Source organism: Petaurus breviceps, unplaced genomic scaffold (assembly GCF_028583685.1).
Source record: "Petaurus breviceps papuanus isolate PSGF00001 unplaced genomic scaffold, PetGlider_PUasm1.0 37, whole genome shotgun sequence".
Taxonomy (NCBI): Eukaryota; Metazoa; Chordata; class Mammalia; order Diprotodontia; family Petauridae; genus Petaurus; species Petaurus breviceps.
Window position 1 is genome coordinate 84,452,973 of NW_027186296.1, and position 23,961 is coordinate 84,476,933.

The following is a 23,961-nucleotide window of genomic DNA, read 5'->3' on the forward strand; positions in this document are numbered from 1 at the left end:
TGAAAGACTTCAGTCTTCCAAACATCTGTTGGGCAGTACTCTTTCTTTCCCAAAAGCAGCAATAACCCTTTCTTAACTTGCCCTAATGAAAATTTCATCCTTCAAAAGGTGGAGGAGCCAAAAAGGGGGAATTTGATTCTAAATCTGATTTATAAAGGGAAGAGCTGGTTGCTGGGATGCAAATGACAGGAATTTCAGGATTCATAAACTCTAGAGGTTGTGATAGAAGATGAAAAAGAAATGTTATCTGAAATAGAAATACATAAAATATCAATCAAGTTTACTTTCCAAAAGATATATATGGAAGATAAAAAGGAAAAGTGGGCAATGGGATGGATACAAAGGTGTGGCCCAATCCTATGCTCACAGAAGGGATAGGTATTCTGACAACTGATAATGGAAAGAGAGAGAAGGTAGATCTCGTTAATTTTTATTTGGCTTCTATTTTCTCTGTCAAGGAGAATGACCTTTGGATGGGACAGAACAGAACACAGACAACAGGAAGTTAATATACAGGATAAATAGTAAGGGAGCAACTAACTGCTCTTAATGAATCAGGTCATGCGAACCAAATATATCTCTGAGTTGGGGACACAGGGGCCGGAGGGGACTGATGTATGTGACTGCTAAACCACAGAAACTGTCAGCTGAAATATCACAGAAAATAAGATACTATTTTGTGGTCTTGATTTTCAAAAAAAGAGAAAAGAATAGAATCTACGAACCAAAAATTAATGAGTTTGATTGCAATTCCTGAGAAAATTCTAGGATACATTATTAAAGAGATGACTTAGGGGTAGCTAGGTGGTGCAATGAATAGAGAGCATCAGTGTCCTGGAGTTAGGAGGACTTGAGTTCAAATCCAGCCTCAGACACTTGACACACTTAATAGTTGTGTGACCTTGGGCAAGTCACTTAACCATAATTGCTTTGCCTTCCCCCATCCAAAAAAAAAAAAAAAGAGAGAGAGAGATGACTAGCCTCTATTTGGGAACAAATAATTCTCAAAGGAAGACTTTCAAACCACAGGAACTGAGGGGATTAGGACAGCAAGCAGTTAATTGTGGGAATGAATGAACCACACTGACTCCATCTTGTGACTCAATTCCAGAACTGGTTTCCTATATATTTAATTATGGGTCTAGTCAAAATTCTGTCTTGTGAGAAAACTTCTGTTTGATCTTAGCCTTATGTGACTGGAAAACTGGACCACTTCTACCCGCTATTTAGAGACCCTTAACTAAAACCTAGGTTATGCTGACAAGAAACCTGGTCAGATTCAAAGACTTTGGCAAGGAGTTTTCTCACAATTGTACATCTCAAGTAACCTATATGACTTATCTAAAAACTGACCCCATATTGATCAACTAGGTCTTGTTTCCCTGTTCCTTTGATTGTTCACAGACACTTGGCGGGGGGGGGAGGAGCAGGACACCTCCTTTTCTGATTTCAGGGAATTATACCTATTCACTCATCTCTTCCCAGATTAGAAAGTCCCTAACCTTTCTCCAAATAAAAATCAGATTATCTAGTATTCTATCCTGGTTAATTGGTCTTATTTGATTATTTAATTGTTTATAATGTATAAAAGTCTATCTCCCTCTGTACTTGGGGTCCAGTCCTAAGCCAAGGAAGAGGCCTAGTTCCAATGTGCTAGGCAACTGACATGCATTACTTAATAAATCAATATGTTCAGAAGATCAAACCTTTGTTTCCTCATTTTATCTTTTACCCACCACAAAATTATTCAGTCATTTCAGTCGTGTCTGACTCTTCATGACCCCATTTGCGATTTTCTTGGTAAAGATACTGGAGTTCTTTGCCATTTCTTCTCCAGTTCATTTTACAGGTGAGGAAACTGAGGTAAACAGGATTGAGCAATTTGTCCAGGGTCACACAACTAGTAAGTGTCTGAGGTCAGATTTTAACTCAGGTCTTCCCGACTCCAGGCCTAGCCCTCTATTCACTGTGGTACCATGCTGCCCCCAAACTACTAGAAATGCTATGAAAGATTGCTTCACATCACTCATAATAAGAGAAATACGTATAAAAACAACTCTGAAGTTTCATCTCATACCCAGCAAACTGGCAAAGATGGGAGAAGATGGAAATAATCAACATTGAAATAGCTGTGAGATAACCTGTATACTACTGCTGTGAACTAGTCCAACCACTCTAGAATCCAAATTAAAATAATGCATTAAAAATTAGTTACTAAGATATCCAAAACCTTTAACCCAGAGGTTAAAGACAAAAAAGGTTAAACAAAAAAGAGCCCTAACTGCACCAAAATATTCCCACTAGCAGCAGTGGGGGGGTTGGCAGATCGTTACCTTTCAGAGGGGGGAGGGGGGGGGGGGGGAGGAGGGAGACCAGGGGGTGAGCATCAAAGACCTAGTAGCCAGCAACCTAAATGTCCACCAACTGGGGAATGGCTAAATACATAGTAATGCATTAATGTAACAGAATATTACTGCACCACAAGAAATTGTGATTATTAAGAATTCAGAAAAGTATGGAAAGACACGTGAACTGGTACAGTGAAGCACAAGCAGAACCAGTAAAACAACATACACAAACAAAACAACAATGTAAATATAAAGGACATAGTGAAAGTAGTCACTGTGATTCTAATGATCAAGCTTGTCCCTGAATAAAGGTTGGGAAAATGTAGCTTTAGTTCCCCTTTTTTGGGGGAAGGTAAAGGACTACTGGGTATGGAATATTGCATATATTGTCAGCCATCATCAATGTGTAGTTTGGTTTTGCTAAATGGTTTTGCCTCTTTCTTTTTAAATCTTTGTTTAAAAAGGGATGACTTGCTGGAGATTGGGGAGAGAAAAGGATATATTCAGAAATGAATATTATGTAACAAAATGCATGTGCATGCATGTATACACACATATGTGTATATATATATAGTGTGTTGTTATGATATGATATTATTAGTAAGCATCAAGAAAAGGAACCAGTGATGACAGAGCCAGCATGGCTCCATCAAGAAGAGGTCATGCCAGACTAATGCCGTTTCCCTTTTTTGACCAAGCTATTAAAACTGATACACCAGGATAATGTGTAACACAGGTTATCTGGGTTTTAGCAAAGCATTTAATAAAATATCTCAAGCTATTCTTATGGAAAAGATGGAAGAATGTGGGCTACATGAACATACAATCAAATGGATTCCAGACCCATTGAATAGCCATCCTCAAAGAGGAAATACTGATAGTCTGCTGTCAGATTGAAAAGGAATTTGCAGTAGATAGACCGGAGAGCTGTCCTTGGGCCTGAGGTGTTTAACATTTCTATCTATGACTGAATTAAAAACACGGATAGTAGGGGCGGCCAGGTAGCACAGCAAGTAAGAGCACCGGCTCCAGTGTTGAGAAGACCTGGAGATCGAATCCCGGGCTCAGACACTTAGCACCCACCCAGAAACACCTGGCCGTGTAACCTTAAGCAAGTTACTTAACCCCAATTGCTTAGGGGCGGCCAGGTGACTCAGTGAGTAAGAGCACCGGCTCCAGTGTTGGGACGACCTGGAGATCGAATCCCGGGCTCAGACACGCAGCACCACACCCAGAAATAACTGGCCATGTAACCTTGAGCAAGTTACTTAACCCCGAGATTGCTTAAAAATATTAAAAAAAAAAAAACCACGGATAGTATTCTTTTCAAATCTTCAGATGCAACAAATCTAGGAGGGGCAGCTAAAACACAGGATGACAGGATCCAAAAGGGTCTTGACAGGCTACAAAACTGGGCTAAACCTAATAAGATGAAATTTAATGGGGATAAATGGAAACTTAAATTTAGATTTAAGAAATCAACATCAGAAAACGGAGGGGGGGGGGAGAAGCACTGAGCCAGACAGCAATTCATCTGAAAAAAATCTGGAGTCTTAGTGGGCTGCAAATTCAATATGATTAACAGTGTGATATGGTAGCAAAAGGGGGGGGGGGCGCTGTGTTCTTGGGCTATATTGAGAGGCATAACTTCTAAGAATAAGGAGGTTATAGTTCCTCTGGACCTCGGACCCCCTGTTCAGCTCTGGGTGCCCTGGTTTAAGAAAGACTTTGAAAAGCTAGAAAGCACCCAGAGAAGTACAACCAGAATGGTGAAGGGGCCCGTGCTCTATAAAATAATCAGTTAAGGGGGGCGGCTAGGTGGAGCAGTGAATAGAGCACCGGCCCTAGAGTCAGGAGGACCTGAGTTCAAATCCAGCCTCAGACACTTAACACAAAAACTAGCCATGTGACCTTGGGCAAGTTACTTAACCCCAATTGCCCTCCAAAAAGTTTAAAAAATTGAATAAGTTAAGGGATGTTTAGCCTTGAGAAAAGGAAGCTAAGGGGGAACATAACTGCCTTCAAGTCTTAAAAAGCTGGCATGTGGTAGAGGAAGTTGATTTATTCTATTTGGTTCCAGAATGAAAACTAGAAGAGTGGATGGGGATTAGAAAAAGGCAAGTTTAAGCTTGAAGTTAACAGAGAAAACCTTCCAAACAACCAGAGCTACAGGAAGGCAGAACAAACTTTCTCAAGAGAAAGCTAATTCCATCTCAGTAAAGGTATTTAATTAAAGCCTGGATGAATCCTTATTGAGTCTGTAATAGTAGGGATTCTTTTGATAAATGGTTTGAACTAGATGCCTAGTAAGGTCACTTCCAGTTCTGAAAATCTCTGACTCAATCTCTCCTTAATCAGTCTATCAACAGGCATGTAAGTACCAGGTACTGTGCTAAGAGCTGGGAATATGACTACAAGAAAATGAAATCATCTCCACATTCAAGGATCTTACATTCCATTAGGGATAAAGAGAGGGGATACTGCTTACCCTAAAGCCAGCACTGCGCTAGATTTCTGCTTGCTAACAGGATATGTAGGCATCCAAAAGATCCTCATGATCAATTGAAATGATCAATGAAAATCATCGAATGATCATTGAAATCAATGAAAATCATTGAATGAAAAATGATCAGTTCAATGAAAGACCACATTTGATACATAGCTCTTTACCAGTGTGAGTTTTTTATCAATGCAAAGAACAGAATGCTCTCCCTGATCTCAGGAACCCAGTGCTGGTGGGGACTTGCCAGTGAGGCCTTCTATTACTTTCTCTTTCTTTCCCAGGAATGGTACTATAATTGGCATACCACATCAGATACTGATTATTGAGAACAGACCCTGAAAATTTAGAGGAAATTCAAAAATTAGGCCTATGTAAATTATGGAAAGAATTAAAATTCCACCTTGATATTGTCCAAAGTAAATTATAATCACAGAATGTTAGCGCCTCAAAGACTTCGGGGACTTCAAAAATCACCTAGTCCTACACTCTCACCTTGAGGGCTTGCCCAAAGTAAAAATAAACAAATTAATAAAACAAAATAAATTTTCAAATAAAAATAAATAAAGCAAGAACCAGGTCTCTTCAATGTTAGTTCATCACACCTTTCAAAAAAACTATTACATTTCTTCTTATCATTCAAAATGCTACGTAAGCCTGAAAGAATTATCAATCTCATATCCCTTATGCACACCACTACCACCCCTTACCCAAGCAGGACAAGAAACACCTCTGTTTAAAAAAAATTTTAACTGACAACATCCAATTTGAATCATTATTCTTTTTTATTTTCACCAAAAGGAAATTAGCTTCAGAAGGAGCGTTCTAACATATTAGAGTAAATAAGATATTTAGTTGGTACAGTAGGTGTCAGTATTACAACAGGAAAAAATATTCTAATAGTCACAAAAGGGATCAGAAGCATAACACATGCCCCAACAAAGAACTTTTTTTTAAGAAAAAACAAACCCCACAGCTTTAAGCAATAAAATGCCTCCTTCCCCTACCACCCAGCTTCATTATCCTATTATTTCTCATCCCTCTCCAAACCCCAACCCTGGGTTACTTTCCTTCCACCTTCTCCACTTCTGCTTCTATGCTACTAAGCCCTCCTAGAGGAAAGCCCCTAATCACTGCAAATTTATGTTTTCTAGTCTCCTCCAGGCCCTCATTGCTACATTCCAATCACTCTTTCCTGATCAACTCTCTTCTCTTGACCTCTACTGAACACAGTTAATTGTTCTAAACCTTTTCTCAAGATAACACTACCATTTCTCACTATCTCTCAAGCTCTGGCCTCAAACTTCATGGGGGGGAAGAGAAGGTTGTCCTTCATTAGCTCCTTCTCCTCCCAATCTACTCAGTGTCATTCCATACACCCTCCCCTTGCTCCAATCTCAGAGGATGAGGTAATTCTCAAGGTAATTCCACTACCAATCTCTTGATTTGTATACTTGATCTTATCCCCGATCTAATTAATCTTCAACCTTTCTTTACCCCCTGAAGCCTTTCCTTCTGCTTTCAAACATGTCCAACTTCTCCCATCCTTAAAAATCTGACCCTACCACCTTCATTAAAGTGTTGTCTGATAGCTTTCCTCTCTTTCACAGCCAAAGTCCTAGAAATAAAAAACCTTCAACATTGTGTGCCTCCACTTTCTCTCACCTCCCACTCAATTCTCACCCCTTTGTATTCTGACTTCATCCTCCCCAAAGTCCCAATGATCTCTTACTCATCAATCCAAATGCCCTTTCCCAGTTTTCATCCTTTTAGACTTCTCCAAAATCTGACGATGTTGATCACTCCCTCCTTCTAAAGTCTCTCCTCTTCGGGTTTCTGTGATACTGCTCTGTGGTTTTCTTCCTACCTGCCTCATCTTCTCAATCTCCTTTGCAGGATCAACATCCAAGTCTTACCCCACCCCCCATGGGTGGGTATTCTCCAGGGATCTACTCTATGGTCCCTCCTTTTCTCTTTCTGTGCTTTCTCTCAGTGAATTATCAGCTTCCAAAGAGTCAACTATCATCTCTATGCAGACGATTCTGCTAAATGCTTATTCATTCATTCATTCATTCATTTCATTCATTCAGTCCTCATCTCTCTCCAGAGCTCCTTCATTAACAACCGCCCACTAGACAACAACTCTTAGATGTCCCATAGGCATCTCAAACTTATTATGTCCAAAATGAAACTCATTATCTTTTCCTCTAAACTCATTCCTCTTCCTGACTTCTCTATTTCTATCCTCCCAGCCCTTCCAGTCACTAAGTTTGCAAAGTTGGAACTGTCCACAAGTCTTTTATTCTCTCTCTATATCTAACTGGTTGCCTACTCTCATCCAATCAATCTCCCCTAGATTTCTCTCCCCCTTTCTCTTCTCTTTATTCTTACCATAATGACCCTCCCATAGACCTTCATCACTTTTTACCTGGACTGTTGCAATACCTCTCTATTTGGTAGAGATGGTATTATAATATCTCTTCTAGTTGAGGGTCCACTGAATGGGCCTCAACCTAGGGTCCAGAATTCACTCATCATTCATGCTCTAATACTCTGCCCACTTAGCCCACAAACAGCATAAAACCTATGCTGACTACTCAGTCCTCTCCACAGTTCAATCACTCAGATAACAGGGGCCTGGCACCTCTGGACCCTGGTCCTTTTCAAAAGAAAAGGTATGCTTGCAAATGAATCCCTTCACCGTATTATCTTTGCAGGGTTTGTGGTATTTCCCTGTTCCTAGATAAAAGCTCTTCCTGGGGGGAGGGAGAGGACAGGAGAGGGGGTTGTCACATGTCCAGGCTTCTAGGTTCTTCCTCCCCTTTCTCCTTTGAGTCCAATTTATTTCTACAGAAATTGGGCAAAACCACATTCTGCTGACAGTAGTTTCCAAAGAAACTGATGACTGGACAGCAGGGGGAAAGAGACAACAGGGCTCAGTTCCAACAGGAATTACTGGGGGGGGGGGGGTCAGTAACCTGAGCACACTGGCCTAACTTGAGGGATGGATCCAGGACTGGGAGCAAATGACACCCACCTTGGGAATGGCCTCGCTTACAGCATAGCTGGCTTTGTCACTGATCCACACCTTGTCCTTTGGGGAGAGGCCAGTGCAGATGGCCTTGAGCTCAGTCAAAATGGATTTGTAAGGAACCACCTGGACTTTAAACTCGTCTGCCAGGCTGGAGTTGAATAGTAGATGCTCTTTCACATCAGGTGCTTTGGTCCGGTCTCCATCAATAAAGAGCCTGAGGAGAGGTAGGGTCAGGAGACAGAAGGAGGGAGACAGGGAAGGAAGGAGAGGAAGAAAAGAGGACAGTCATGAGCCAACAAAGATCATGGCCAGACAACCCATCAGTCCCACAGAGAGTGTAATGTACCACTACTTGTATACTTATTATTGCTTATAGTTTAGGGGACTTTCTCTTCCTATCAGAGAGAAGCCACAGATAGCTTTATACAGCCTGAAGCAGCAGAAGGAAGACATTCCAAACAGGCGGCAACTCAGAGTCCAGTGGGGCTCCCAGGGAGAGAGCAAGGTGGAGAGAGGCCAGGTGACCTAGCTCCTTGGGGGGAGAAAAGCTTTGCCCACTTTACCTGGCCATGTTTAGCATGTCCCTAGACAATGGTTATACAATCTAGTGCTAAAGCAAGCAGGGAGGCAGGAAAGGGAGGCCCAGGAGAAAAACAGGAAAGAAAAGCGAGTAGCTGCGTGTTGCATTCACCTGATTGTGTCTGTTCCTATAATCGCATAGGAAAAAAATACTGGGTTGTGTTCCACATCTGATCCCCGGAGATTGAACAGCCCTGGAAAATAAAACAGAGGGGCTCCCATTACCTACTGAGTATGAAATATGAGAACAGGGCCAGGACTGCGAAGAGAAAAGGGCCCAGGGACTGGCAGCCAAAGTCCACAGAAAAATAAACGCACAGGTCAAGAACTGCCTACATTCCATGTCAACCCCTTGTGACTCATAGGGGCTCTTTTCACCACAAGATGGCGCCCAAACTGTGTCTCCAGCCAAAAAGTTCACAGGCTCCAGGGGAAAGAGGGATGGAACCTTTGTAGGGAAATCCAGCCAAAATGCCTGACAAAGACAGCTAGAATGACTAACTCCCCTGCCTCGCTCACCCCCAGCTCCTTTCTTTGCTGTGTGGTGGTATTCCACAAGGCTATCCAGGCTCCCAAGGGAAAGCTGAGGAAGAAACAAACTCCCCCAACAGGGTAGGGTGGGAGTTTCCTCTCACCATGGGAAGGGAGAAGTCATTAAGAGAAAGGTTCCTGCTTGGTGCAATGAGGCCATAAACAACCTCTAGGGAAAATAGGGAAACAAAACTACACACAGTGAAGCCAAAAAAGGGCCTTCCTGTAAGTTTAAATGGGTCCCAATTAGAATGGCATCCCTGAAAACAGTGAGTCACAGCTACTCTAGCATATAAATGAGACTACAACTGAGAAGTGCCACCCAGAAGTCTGTCATGAGGCTGACCACTAGCAAGAGCCTGCCTATCCTGCCCTACCTTCTACCCATTCAGACCACTTCTTAGCCTCAGTTTCCCCCTTTGTAAAATGAAGGGCATGGAAGAGATGTTCTCCAAGGTCCCTTCCTACACTACATCTTCAGACTCCTATAAAATGAGGTTCATTTCAGTCATTTTTCAATTCTGTCTGACTCTTCATGACCCCATTTGGAGTTTTCTTGGCAAAGATACTGAAGTGGTTTGCCATTTCCGTCGCTAGCTCATTTTACAGATGAGGAAACTAAGATAAACAGGCTTAAGTGACTTGCCCAAGGTCTCATAGCTAGTATGTGTCTGAGGCCAGATTTCAACTCAGGAAGATGGGTCTTCTGACTCCAGGTCCACCTCTATCCACTATGCCACCTAGCTGAGGAGTCTAGACTAGATGACCTGTGTAGTCCCTTCCAGCCAGCTCTCATTACATGAAATCATGATCCTGCAGTAAGCTCATTTTGCACATTAGATCCATCTCAGAGAATTAAAGAATTCAATAGTTAGAAGAGATGCTTTAGCCATACATGAATTCGAACAGTGGTCATCCAGACTTTGCGAGAAGACCTCCATGGAGAAGGAACCTAGCATCCAGTCCATTCTGCTCAGAAATGGCTCTAATTGTTACAAGTTTGTTTTGGTTTTTTCCTGACACTGTGCCTAAATTCACTTCTTTATAACTTCCATCCATTACTCTAAAAGTACTGTAACAAGGCTAACAATTTTGTAAGGATTTCCTAACCGCAGAAGATGGAAAACAGGTATATATGTTCCAGAGATGGTGGGAGGAGGGGGAGGGGGAATTTCTCTTGAGATTAAGATAAAAAGTAAGCTACCCTTCTACTTAGCAGAGAGTCAGAGAGAAAGTAAATGGACCTTATGAGATTCCTCCAAACCACAATCTAGGTTTTGGTAAATATGGACTCCCAGAATTGGGCACAGGCAATTTCAGAGATGAAAACTGAAAAATTCCAGTTACAGCTTATAGATATAGCCAGAGGTCTCTGTTTCCTGTGGGGGAAACAAATGCCTGTAACACTGGAGAAGGAATGGTTTAATATGGGCTACAGAGAGGTCAGAGAGTGATTTAGAACACTTAAGCTATAGTTTTCCATATTGGGGATCTTTGATCCAAGCAGTTTCTAATGTGCAATGACCAATATTGTAGGCAGGTATCACTCACCTGGTCATTCTTAGCCTCTGAATTGTAATATTAATCCTTCACAAGTTAAATTCTCTCAGATCTCTCCCACCATCCAATCTTAATAGACATCTCTTGCATGCATTTGGTACTGTAACTGAACCACTCTTCATTTCAGTCTCTCAGTAAGTAAAATGATGTGAGCAAAGAGATTCCAGGGAACCTACAATAAGATCAAGTAACACACCCAAACAGTGAAATCAGAGTACTCACATGCAATCTCATCCAGGGCGGTGACCACAAACCACACCACTTTTCTCTCCGCCATTTTCACTCGAAGGTCAGCAATCTTGTCCTTCCAGGCTATACCTAAAATATACAAAAGCCCTAAACTTAAGGCCCATTCTTCCAGGAAATCTTCTCATAGTAAAAGTGCTGCCATAGTCCAATATAATCTACTAGACTACATATTCCATGGGGGCAAAAAGAAAGACATAGCAAATCCTCAACAATTTCACCAATATCCAACAAAATTTAAATTTTGGAAAAAAGGGAAGCTTTTTTTCCCCCCAAGAAAACAGAAAACATGAGTTCCAGTCATCCCCTTCCTTTTCCATTACTCACTAGCTATACAACTTGGACAAATCAAGTAAGTTTTATGATACTCAATTTTCCGGTTATTTTCAAGGGAAACTACAGCATTGCAGCAAAGGACCTTAGATAGCTTTCTCTCCTGGTGGAGCTTTTTCTAGTCAATGACAAAAGAGATCATTCTTGTCTCATTTCTTACCTACCCTTAATCACTGAATGGATGTTGCCTCAGAAAAACTGAGACCCAAGAAAGATCTTGGCTTAAAAAAGCCAAAGTCTTCCACTGCATCCAGGACCATCTCCAGTCATCCTGATCTATATCTGGGTCCAGGTAGCTCTGGAGGAAGAGAGTGAGGCTGGTGACTTTGCACAGCCTTATTATCTCACTTGAATCCAATTCACTTGCAAATCAAGACATCACCTTCCTGATATTATGGTCCTCTTCAAGAACACAGAGCAAACAACAACAATGCTCAGTTACATTCCTCTATAAAATTGGTGTAATGCTTTAAAGTTTTGAAGGCCAGATGACAAACAGAGTTCCTGTCTAGCTCTAACAATCTATGATTTCCATTAAGAGCGTTACTAATGAAAACACATTGCAGGCCTCTCAAGGAGATGTCACTAGGGAAGGAGGGTCAGGTAATAAAGGCATGGTGAACTAGAGTCAGGAGAGATGACTTACAATCCAGAGCCTGCTGCTAACTGTACGGCTATGGGCAAATCATTTAAAATATCTAAGCCTTAAAAATGAGGGGCCTCATATACTACTGTAGTGAGGCAGGACTACGGTACTAAGGAAACAACACTATCTCTTTAGTCAGAAGACCTGGGTTCAAATCTCAACTCTTAACACTTCTATGTATGTGAATTTACAGTCAATTAACCTCCCTATGTCTCAGTTTCCTCATCTGTAAAATAAGAAAATTAGACAAGATGTCCTCTGAAATCCTCCCTACCTCTAGAACCATGAGATCCTATGATACTGTTATCTCCCCCATTAGATTGTGAGCTTCCCCTGTATCTCTCCCCCATTAGATTATGAGCCCCTCAAGGGCAGGTACCACCTTTTGTTATATCCCCAGTACTAAGCACAGTGCCTGGCACAGAGTAGATGCTTAGTAAATGTTTATTGATTGTGAAGCCAAAGCAGGAATGATAAGTATATCAGACAGAGGAGAAGGGTAAAATTGTTAATGTTGTTTGTCCTTCATTTTCGAAGACTACCAATTACATCACAAGGGGAAGTCTTGACTTCCATGTGAGTTGGATCCAAGTGAGTCAGAGTAGCACAAAGGCAATCAGCCTCACTCTCTCTCTCTCTCAGTCATCAAAGTCCAAATGGCAGGACAAAAAGTCAGGATGATTGATGATGGCCCAGGATGCAGTGGATGATCTTGGTGTCTTCGACGTCTAACCAAGATCTAAGCCCTGCACAGTGCCTGCTGCAGTCACGTCCATGGCCATTGGAACAAATTGTTCTTATTCTCATTCTCAAAGTGCCTGTTACACCATGCTTGATGTGGCCTTCACATGCTTGGTGAAGACATTCCCCTAACTCACCAACAGGTTTGAAGATTGTCATTTACCCTCAACCTGGTTTAGCCCCATCTGTCAGGGTGTGGCCATTGTGCATGCTGCAGCTTTTTGGAGTCACCTTACTTAAGGATGACACACACACCAGCTATAGTGAGTGATCCTCTTTCAAGGAATCATAGGAGCAGTCGTTTCACATTAGAAGAGGTCTTAGGGGTAACGTAATCCAAACACTTCCTTGAGGAGACTGAGGCCTCTGAGACAAAGTGAAAGCCTCTGGAGACGAGGACGAATGACATGGTCAGGCTTATACTTTATGTGGAACATGGATTGGAGAGGAGAGAGAAATGATGCAGGAAGCCCAAACTAGGAGACTATCAAAATAGGACCTGAACTAGACATTATCATTTGAGAAAAGATAATGGAAGCAAAAAATGTAGAGAGGCAGGAATCAGAAAATTCAACTGATTAGATGCGGCATGATGGGGAATTAGAAATTGAAAATGACACTGAAATTAAGAACATGAGTGACTGGAAGTGGTCCCTCACTAGAAGGAAATAAGGAAGTTTGGAAGGGGGAGAGTTAAAGGGAGAAGGATAACGAATTAAGTTTGAGATGTCTACAGGACATCCAGTTAGAAATGTCTAATAAGGGGGAGGCTAGGTGGAACAGTCCCCGGAGTCAGGAGAACCTGAGTTCAAATCCTGCTTCAGACACTTGACACACTTACTAGCTGTGTGACTTTGGGCAAGACACTTAACCTCAATTGACCTCCAAATAGCAAAAAAAAAAAAAAGTCTAATAAGGAAAAAAAATGTCTAATAGTCAGTTAAGAGATGTAATACTGGAGCTCAGGAAAGACTAAGGCTGAACATATAGATCTAGGAATTATCTACTTAAAGTGATTTTAGACCCCATGGGAGTAGATGAGATGACTGAGAGAATAAAAGAGGACCCCATAAAAAGCTTAGGGATATACTCCTAGGTAAGAGGTGTGATATGGACAAAGAACCAACAAAGAGACAAGGAGTGAACAGAAACCTGTTAGGAGGACAGCCAGAGGAAACAGTTTACTGAAAACCCAGAGAGGAGAGAATATCCAGGGGGAGAGAATGATCAACAGTGTCAAAGACTGAAGAGAAGCCGATGAGGTTGAGGACTGAAAAAAGGCCATCAGATTTGGCAATTAGGAGATAACTGATAACTTTTAGAGAGAGCAGTTTGAGATAAGTGATGAGTTTGGAAGCCAGACTACAAAGGGTGGGAGTGACATAGAGCAATAGTTTGAGGAGGAAATTGGTGAGTAACCACAATTAACAATTCCTGGTAAACTACTCTGTTAAAATCATATCTGTTCCTATAGTCAGGTGTGCAATCAGGCATCTGCACCTCCCAAAGGGACTAGGGGCAGCAAAACAATAACTCCCCAAAAGCACCCTTTCAATGCAAGAAATTTCCTTACCAGCCTCCAGCATTGGGATTTGGGGCATTTGTCAGTTCTGGAAAGAAAGTCAACTCCTGGCATCTGTCACTACTTGCCAATAAGTTTGGTGTTTTCCAGTGGGGCAGGCATTTGGCAAACAACTACTATCCCCTCTCCTTCCTCTAAATGAAAGGACCACTGGTGGGAGACAAGGCTCCAGAAAAAAATTCAAAACATGCAGGGAGAAAATGTCAACCTAACCTTGTGTCACTGAACTTGTACACCAAGTACCCTATGAAGAAACTATAATATCCTCCAAGGGTGAAGGGCAGAAGAAGAAATTGGGGAGGGGGGAGAGTACTCCTACCACCCTGACAAAATGAGGCTTTGAAGATCACCTCTGGAATGCTTTTAAAATACTAGCCAGGCGACTGATCTTCCATACTATCTTCCCAGGACCCCTTCTGGGCAGTGTGCCTAAATTCCACAATCTACTCCACCTCCCTTTAAATTTCATAGCTAAAATTCCCTCCCCTATAACTTGAGTCTCACTCCCTTGGTGCTACAAACTTTACCTACAAATTCATTACTCACCAAGACTACCAACACTAACTTGCTGTGAGGACTACTCTCTCCCCCTCTGCCCCATGCATGCACACACAGCAAGTCTCCAGCTCACAATCTAAAATCTGAAGGGAGAAAAATAGCAAGTAAGCAAATACCACTTTAAGAGAGGCAGCAAAAACTCTCAGCTCTGCTCCCAAGGGTAAATAAATTAGAGGGGCAACAGCTAGCAACTCAGAACCAAAGAACATTGCCTTCAGAACAACAAGGAAGAAAAGAGCTATTCAAAAGAGTTTTGTAAGAATAAACCAAGCCTCATTAAGTGGCATTACAAGTTGAATGGAACCATTACTTTAATGAAATGCCACATCATGCCAGAAGACAGGAAAATCTCATGACAACTCCAAGTTGATTCTAGGGACTTTAATAAAGATGATAGGAAAGAAGGAAAAATGTGAAGCTGCAAAATTCAAGCACTAACCTGTATAATCCAGGCCCAGGGTCAGGAGGGGTTTGCAAGGGCGCTGAGGACGATCTGTCCAAATCTTGTCAACAAGATTCTCTTTGACAGGGACGAGATGATGACCTGCACCTCTCAGGACCTTAGCCATCTTTTTCCATTGATCTAGGGAAATCAACAGTACAGTCATGAAAACACATTAGAGTAGACGCAGATTGAATCGTCTTCCAAAAATCAGTTCTTTTTCCATTCTTTCTCTAAAACCAGAAACATGGAGAAGGAACCACCCTGCCTGGATTGGACCTCACCCCTTTCCCCATTATAAAATTGTCCTTTTGATTTGGTCTTTACATAGCATTGCATATGATATGGGCAAAAGACCATTGTATAGAGAAATCATAAGAATCAGGTTTTTGACATGAGTCTTCCTCGCCAGACCTCAAATTTCTCAACTATGAAATCAGGTAAATGATTAGTTAAGGTCTCCCCCAGCTTCAGAATTCCATAATTCTTCTGAAACACAAATCTACCATCCATTAAGGCACATACTGTAACATCTCAGAAGGAAGTCAAGATTCGAGCAGGTATTTTATTACCAAGGCTAGAACAAATCATATTCACTCACCTGATGGAATGATCAAAGGATCCACACCAACCCTGGATCCTTCAGGAAGTATACTCACCAACCAGTCCTCCTGAGTTGGTGTGTCCTTCAGACCTGGAAGGACAGGCAAAAATAATTCACAATTGGACAAAGATGGTCCTGTCACCTAAAAAGAGACTATTAAATACTGGTGATCCTATGGCAGGGTCTTAATTAATCACTCTCCTCACTAAAAATGATTAGAATCCTTTAGGAACTTTGAACCTCATTAAGTCAAGGAAGATCATGAGATGACTTTGAAGGAAATGAGTTAAGAGAGATATGGAGTATGAGAGAATTCAGCCAAATGATAAGTCTTACCCCCATACCATCTAATACTAACCCTATTCTAAGGGAAATCTTTAGGAAGATAGATATATAGTATCATCCCTGTAACCTCAGCAATCCTAATTTATCTCCTCCTACTGACCAGAAGGAAGAGGTTAAATTGAAGAAAGATGAGCATCTATCAGGAACCTGGGCCCATCCACCATACTATTTCATAAACAATGAGGAACTTCCAAGTGGTAACAAATGAGAACTGATACCTAAAGAAATCTGGACAGTGTGGGGCAGAAGGTAACCTCTCAAAGGCTATGCTTTATACCTTAAAGATGTCATACAGGACCTGAATAGCAAAGAGACATTTTAAAAGTCAGCAGTGCTGTAGAGGCTACCACAGACTTTTCTAATAACCAAAGTAACTTGAGCCCAAGTGGCACCCTTAACAAGTTAGTAAGGTTCACATCTCTCTTGAGAACTGGCAAAAGACTGTTTCTAAGGAATGGGCTACAAAAAAAGAAAAAATCAAAGTTCTTTAAAAAAAAAATTAGCATCCTCAATGGTAACACTTCAGTCTGTTGCTTTATTCTTTGTTTTCCACCTCCCCTCACCCCCTCTTTTTAAAACAACAAGCTACTTATTAGCCAAGTTTCTCTTTGGGTCTTCAATTCACAAGGATAAGTCATGTGATTTCCAGAAAAAGAGGGCAAGAAGTTTCTCTTTGGGCAAACCCCAGGGAGAACTCACACTTATTGGCTGGTCAAATCCAATCTATATGGCTCTAGCCCCAGATAAATCTAGTTAATGCCGGCAGAAGACAAGTAGTTATTGTCCAGTCAAATGAATTCCCCAGACTTTTTACTCCAGGATGTATTGCATAAGAATTTACTTTCCCTATCATTCTCCATGGAACAAGAAATATCAAGCATTTATGGCCTTTTCTTTCCTCATCTTTTCCTAATTTCTATCCCCAGCATCACCTATTCTTTAGGCAAAGAGGGACCTCTTTACTCACTCCCATGTTCTCATTGGCAAGAGTGTTTATAACCACACACAGAGGAAATCCTTCAAACCCTGCACTAATATGCCCTCAACATCATACAGGCTTTGAATTCATTATTCCATACAGGGAAGGGAAACAGCAAACAACACCTCTGCTTCTGATATTCCACGGTCTTCCTAGGTCTCTACCCCTTGATAGATTCCAGAAGACTGAACCTGGGCCTATACATCTAGTAGGAGACCATGTATCCACTCAAGTTCTCAATAAGTAGATGAAAGATGACTATTTGGCAAGGAAACCCCCCTACTACCCTTCCTTGGAGGATCCCACATCACTACTTCACACTGAGAAAAACCAATATGATATCACTGGTACGTTCATTGAGCACTTGACAATTTTCTAATTTTTCATCCCCAAATATCCAACACTTTCTAGCCTTTGTACTATTGCTAATGCCACTATTCATTCCCAGATTCCATCCCCACCCTTATCTCTTATATTTAATATTTTCTACTTATCCTTTAAGACTATTCTCACATTCTACCTCAATCATGAACCCTTCCTGACTGCTTTCAGCTAGGAGTGATCTCTCCTACCCTTGATCATACAGACTATTTAACTTTGTACTTCTCTGGAGGTCTTTCCATATTTACATCAGGTATGTTTCAGCTCCCTTAAGAACACCATGAAGGCACAGGTGTATACCTCACAACTCCTAGCATGGCAGCCTGAACAAAGAGATGAAAGAAACAGGTCAGCAGATGAATATGCTAATATGACCAGAGGTCAAGCTACAAAGAACTGAGTCTGCTGTCACCCTAAGAATGAGGACCAGAAGGGGCAGCTAGGTGATGCAGTGAGTAAAGTGCCGGCCCTGGAGTCAGGATGACCCGAGTTTGGTTCCGGCCTCAGACACTTAACACCCACACAGACAAAAAAAACTAGCCGTGTAACTTTGAGCAAGTTACTTAACCCCAATTGCCCTCCAAAAGGCAAAAAAAAAAAAGAATGAGGACTAGGAAGGATTTCTCAGGCATGTGACCCTGCCTGATAAACCTCCTTCTTTGGCTGTCCTAGGGACAACAAAGCAACATTCCACTCGCCTCCTGCTGGGTCTAGGCAAGCATCTGGCAGCCCCTACCCACCCATCTTCATGAGGGTCCAATTGTTGTCCATCTGCTTGGCAGCCTGGAGAAAGTAGCGCCCATCAGTCCACATGGCTGCATGCTGCTCTGTGATGATGGCTGTACCTATGGCAGAGGTGAGGGAGAAGCAAAAAGAAAAGAAATATTTTTTTATAAACCTATTCCCAACAAAAGACAGTCATGATGAGTTTCCCAGTCACTACAGAGAGGGTACAATTTTCTGACAAAAAGGAAAACCTATCTCCTCAAAATATCCACAGCTGCCATTATTGTCTTGGGTTCAGAGATAATCCTGGAGCTGAAACTTTACTTAACCCCACAGCCATGTTATATGAAAAGAAAATTAAACAGCACCATGAGGTCATTCAGATTGGCACTGGGGCCAAACACTCAAAGGAGTAAACCCATAGAAAAGATCTGATTTCTCAGGATCAGCCAAGGCTAAGTGCTAAGGAAAAAAAAAAATCTTAAAAACTCCAAACAAGGTTGGGTTGAAATTCTTGAGGTTTCTGTTCTTTCTAAACATCAGAGACACTACTGGTCCACTCTGATACATCACAGAAACCAATTCATTTCTTCTACCACATACCTGTCCTAAGGGGTCTCTCAGTTCCCTAATTTTTAATCCCCTACTGAAATCCACCTATCCAACCTGCCCCAGAGAAGGATCAAACCAGTCCTACCAAAGTTAGTGGGAAATCACATTCACTAATGTGGAGGGGCCCCCTGAACTTGTACACTAACATACAGTACCCTCTTCTACCTCTGCCCCCAGCTTGCAATGGGTGTAACAGGCTTGAAGCCAGCAGCAGAGTCTCAGGCACAACTGACAGATATGAGCAAACCAATGAAGGCATTTGGAAAGGGAAACAATCAGCTCATCAGTGAAGGAAAAGGCCTTCAGCACTATCTGTCTAAATCACCAGCTTGCAATTTTTAACTATTTGGAGGGGTCTGTAACCCAGACACAAGAAGGCTCAAGCACTCAAGCTTGGGTGTACACACACACACACACACACACACACACACACCTAGTTTAATTATTTACAGGAAGAGGAAAAAACATACATGCATACACAGATGCAAGCTTGTGATAACTTACCAGCTGAGCCATCAAATCCAGACACAAAAGCACGCCTGCAGTCACAGGGGGCAATATACTCACTCTGGAAAATAAAAGAGGTCACTCATTAGAGAGCACAGTCACCTCATGGGGCAGCACATAACAAAAAATCAATTAAATCTTTATTGGACATCATCTATAAGATCCATACTATGCTAGAGACCATGAAAAATGCCCCTTCCCCTTCAAAAAAAATTGAGTGTTTGTGTGTACGTGCGTGCATGAGTGGGGGGGGAGGCAGCATGGGTATGTGGGGAGGGAGGAGTAGAGAGGTGGGGAGAGGGTGCAAAAGGTCCCTGTCCTTGAAGCAGATTACAATTTAGTTGAAGAGATAAACATAGCAAACAGAAACCAAAAAGAAAATATCAGACAATACAGGTATGCCCCAGTTAAGTTGACCCAAGCAACAACAACAAAAAAATCAGGACCTAGATGCCATGACAATGGCCTAGATATAATACTTCCTTTGGCCTAAAGATAAAACCTAATGGCCAGTGGAAAATGCCAGGTAGCACTTGAAACCCACTGGCATTAACTTCCCTGGGATACAGTTTCCTTAACCTATGTACATAAACATAAACATTAAGCTTTTGGAATTTTCAGCCCTCTATAACAGTTTCTCAAATATTTTCTCAAAACAAATCAATGACATCAAGGGACCTATGCTAACAAAATCACTGATTTTACATAGCACTTACATAGTTTCATAAAGACCTTTATACTGTACATGGTATTTCAAAATAGGCTTATGAGGTAATACAGGTTACCTATTATTCTCATTTTATAGGTGGAAAAAGACAGAGAAGTTAAGACATACCAAAGATCACACAGGAGGGATTTATTACTGTGCTAAGTGCTTTATAAACATTATCTCATTTAATCCTCACAACCCTCAAAGGTTTAAGTGTTAATATTTTAATATTTTACAGTTGAGGAAACTGAATCAAACAGTGGCTTAGTGAGAGTTACGATTCAAATTGAGATCTTGGTACACCACAACTGCTCCTACTGAGGGCTAAATATCTCTAAGACCTAAGTCTCTATTTTCTTCCTTAGGGAGGGCCAATTAGACCAAGAGATAGAACAGATGAGGAACTGGTATTTCCTTGTTATATGGAAATCATATTCATCTTTTGCCTCTGAAAACAAGGTCAGGAACTTTTTCAACTTAGCTTCAATGATTTTTCATAAAGGTTTGCAAGTTTGCTGTTCTTTTTTTGGGGGGGGAGCGGGGGAAGACAGGGCTATTAGGGTTAAGTGACTTGCCTAAGGTCACATGGCTAATAAGTGTCAAGTGTCTGAGGTAGGATTTGAACTCAGGTCCTCCTGATTCCAGGGCCAGTGCTCTATTCACTGTGCTACCTAGCCTTCCAAGTTTGCTGTTCTTGACCTCCAAAGTAGCCCCACCAATTTCTCTCATAGAATCTGATTTTGCCTAAAGGAAACAATTCCACAGAATGTTGTTTTGGGGGGTTTTTTAATAGTATTTTTTCCAATTACATGCAAAGTTCATCTTTAATATCCATCTTTTATAAAAATTATTTCCACTAATAGTCATGTTGTGAAAGAAGAAACAGTATGCAAAAAAAAAATACCGTTTGCAAAAGGAAAAAAAAAACACACAAAAAAATAGAGTATGCTTCAATCTGCATTCAAACTCCTTCAGTTCTTTCTCTTGATGTAGAGAGCACTTTCCAGCATGAGTCCTTTGGAATTGTCTTGGATCACTGTATTGCTGAGAAGAACTAAGTAGAGGAGGTGGAGCCAATAAGTCAATCATAGCTGATCATGACACAATGTTGCTGCTACTGTGTGATGTTGTCCTGGTTCAGCTCACTTCACTTTGCATCAATTCATGTAAGTTTTACCAGGTTCTTCTAAAATCTGCTTGCCCATAATTTCTTATAACACAATAGTATTCCAACTTATTCAGTCACTCCCCAATTGATGGGCATCCCCTCAACTTCTGATTCTTTGCTACCATGAAGAAAACTGCTGCAAATATTTTTGCACATGTAGGTCCTTTTCCCTTTTTTTTATGATCTCTTTGGGATACAGATCTAGTAGTGGTATTACTAGATCAAACTGTATACACAGTTTGCCCTTTAGGCATAGTTCCAAATCGCTCTCCAGAATAGTTGGATCAATTCACAACTCCATCAACAATCCCAATTTTCCCATATCTTCTCCAACATTTATCATTTTCCTTTTCTATTATATTAATCAATCTGATAGGTGTGAGGTGGCACCACAGAGTTGTTTTAATTTGCATTTCTCTAATTAATAGTGATTTAGAGCATTTTTTCATAGGATTATAAGTAGCTTTGATTTCTTCATCTGAAAACTGCTGCTCATGCTCTTTGACCATTATCAATTGAAAAATGACCTGTATTCTCATGACTCAGTTCTCTATATATTTCAGAAATGAGGCTTTTATTAAAGACATTTGATGTAAAAAACTATTTCCCAGCTTTCTGCTTTCCTTCTAATCTTGGCTGCACTGGTTTTGTTTGTGCAAAACCTTTTTAATAAGAATCAAAATTATCCATTTTATATCTTGGGACGTTCTCTGTTTCTTGTTTGGTCATAAAGTCTCCCTTTCTCCATAGATCTGACAGGAAAATTATTCCTTGACCTCCTAATTTACTTACAGCATCACCCTTTATATCTAAATCAGGTATCCATTTTTACTTTATCTTGGTAAACAGCTAAGAAGTTGTTCTATACCTAAATTCTACCCTACTGTTTTCCAGTTTTCCCAACAGCTTTTGTCAAAGAGTGAGTTCCATCCCAAAAACTGAGGTCTTTGGGTTTATCAAAATTCAGTTTGTGACCTAGGACAGCTAGGACACGTTCCTTTGCATTTTTTTTAATTCCCTTGACATTCCTGACCTTTTGTCCTTCCAGATAAATATTGTTGTTATTTTTTCTAGTTCTACAAAACTGTTTTTTGGTAGTTTGATTGGTATGGCATTGAATAAGTAAATTAACTTATATGGAATTATCATTTTTATTATATTGGCTCAGCCTACCCCTGAACAATTGGTATTTTTCCAATTGTTTAGATCTCATCTATTTTCCCAAATACTTTATATAGTATTGGAAGTAATTGTTCTTTAAATATTTGGTGGAATTCACTTGTAAATCCATCTGGCCCTGGGAATTTTTTTTTACAGAGTTCATTGGTGGTTTCTTCAATTTCTATTTCTAAAATGGGGTTAAGTATTCTATTTCTTCTGTTAATCTAGGCAATTTATATTTTTGCAAATGTGCATCCATTTCACTTAGATTGGCAGATTTATTAGCATACAATTAGACAAAATAGTTCCTAATTTCCTCCATATTGATGGTGAATTCACTCTTTTCATTTTTGAAACTGGTAATTTGGTTTTCTTTTTTTTAAATCAAATTAATCAATAATTTATCTATTTTCAAAAAACCAGTTCTTAAGTTTTATTTATTAGTTCAATGGTTTTCTTTAAATTTTATTAATCTCTCTAATGATTTTCAGGATTTAACATTTGGTATTTAATTGAGGATTTTTAATTTGTTCTTTTTCGAGTTCTTTTCTAGTTGCGAATGTTGTAATTCATCTAACATTTATTATCCACCTACTATGTGCAAGGTCTGACTACAAGCAGAAATTATTTCCCCAAGGAGGCTTGAAAACTACACCTTTTTCTTTTTTTAAAGCAACTGGTATTAAGTAACTTGCTCAAGGTTACACGGCCAGGTGTTTCTGGGTGGGTGCTAAGTATCTGAGCCCAGATTCGATCCCAGGTCTCCCGACTCTGGGGCTGGCGCTCTTACTCACTGTACCACCTGGGACCCAACTACACCTTTTTCAAAAACAAGTGAAACTGTCCCTCCAGCTTAAAAATAATGGACTTCCAAATGATCCACACATACAAGAGCCCCTTTCTCTCTTGTCTTAGTCCTTTCTCTTGGTGCCTTAGCAGGCTAATGTGGGGGGAAGGGGACAAAGTTGGAGCTTTGAAAGAAGATGTGGGCTCAGAAGTAGAATAAGCAAAGAAACTGAAAAATATGACTGCTTATAGGAAAATATAACTTGACAGTCAGACTCCCAGTCTGCATACATTTTCACTGACCATCTCCCCCATGGCTAAAATGCCCCTCTTCTTCTTCTCTGCCACTTCCTTGAAGATCCAGCTAAAATCCAACCTTCTACAGGAAGTATTTCCCAGTCTTATTAATTCTAGTGCCTCTGTTGATCATTTCCATTTTTTCCAGTGTGTAGTTTATAAACACAGTTGTTTATACATATTTGATTGTGAGCTGTTTGAGAACAGGAATTACTTCAGCTTCTATGCCCAGCACTTAGCATGGTGTGGAACATAGTAGATACCTAATAAATGTTTGTTGATTAACTAGCTGCATCTCCTCCCCCCAAAAGGTCCTCCTACATAGAAGGATGTTTCTTACTTTGCCTGCTGTAAGGAAAGATTGTTAAGCATGAGCCCTTCTAACTACACTAGAGTTAGACAGAAGCCCCCAGAAAGTGAAGATTCCCACAAATGTCTTCAGGGCTCAACTGTCTCTCTACTTTACTCCCCCACAATGTTAATTTTGTTTTGGTTTGGTTTTTGCTAATGGGAAGTTTTCAACTGCCTCAAGTTTTATCAGTTAAAAGTACTTGTGGATTAATGTCTACTCTTTTTTTTTTTTTTT

The 23,961-nt window shown here is 40.7% G+C and overlaps 1 protein-coding gene across 6 annotated transcripts in view; it reads right to left on the reverse strand.

The window, feature by feature from the left end:
* XPNPEP1 (X-prolyl aminopeptidase 1) overlaps positions 1–23,961 on the reverse strand; it is a 63,925-nt gene that overhangs the window by 17,643 nt on the left and 22,321 nt on the right. For all 6 annotated transcript variants that reach the window (XM_069098918.1, XM_069098915.1, XM_069098917.1 and 3 more), the window contains 7 exons: positions 19,252–19,315; positions 18,150–18,254; positions 15,702–15,794; positions 15,098–15,241; positions 10,775–10,870; positions 8,574–8,655; positions 7,886–8,096 (listed from right to left, as the gene is read on the reverse strand). In XM_069098918.1, the coding sequence (XP_068955019.1) occupies positions 7,886–8,096; positions 8,574–8,655; positions 10,775–10,870; positions 15,098–15,241; positions 15,702–15,794; positions 18,150–18,254; positions 19,252–19,315 (795 nt within the window). The remainder of the gene's footprint in view (positions 1–7,885; positions 8,097–8,573; positions 8,656–10,774; positions 10,871–15,097; positions 15,242–15,701; positions 15,795–18,149; positions 18,255–19,251; positions 19,316–23,961) is intronic.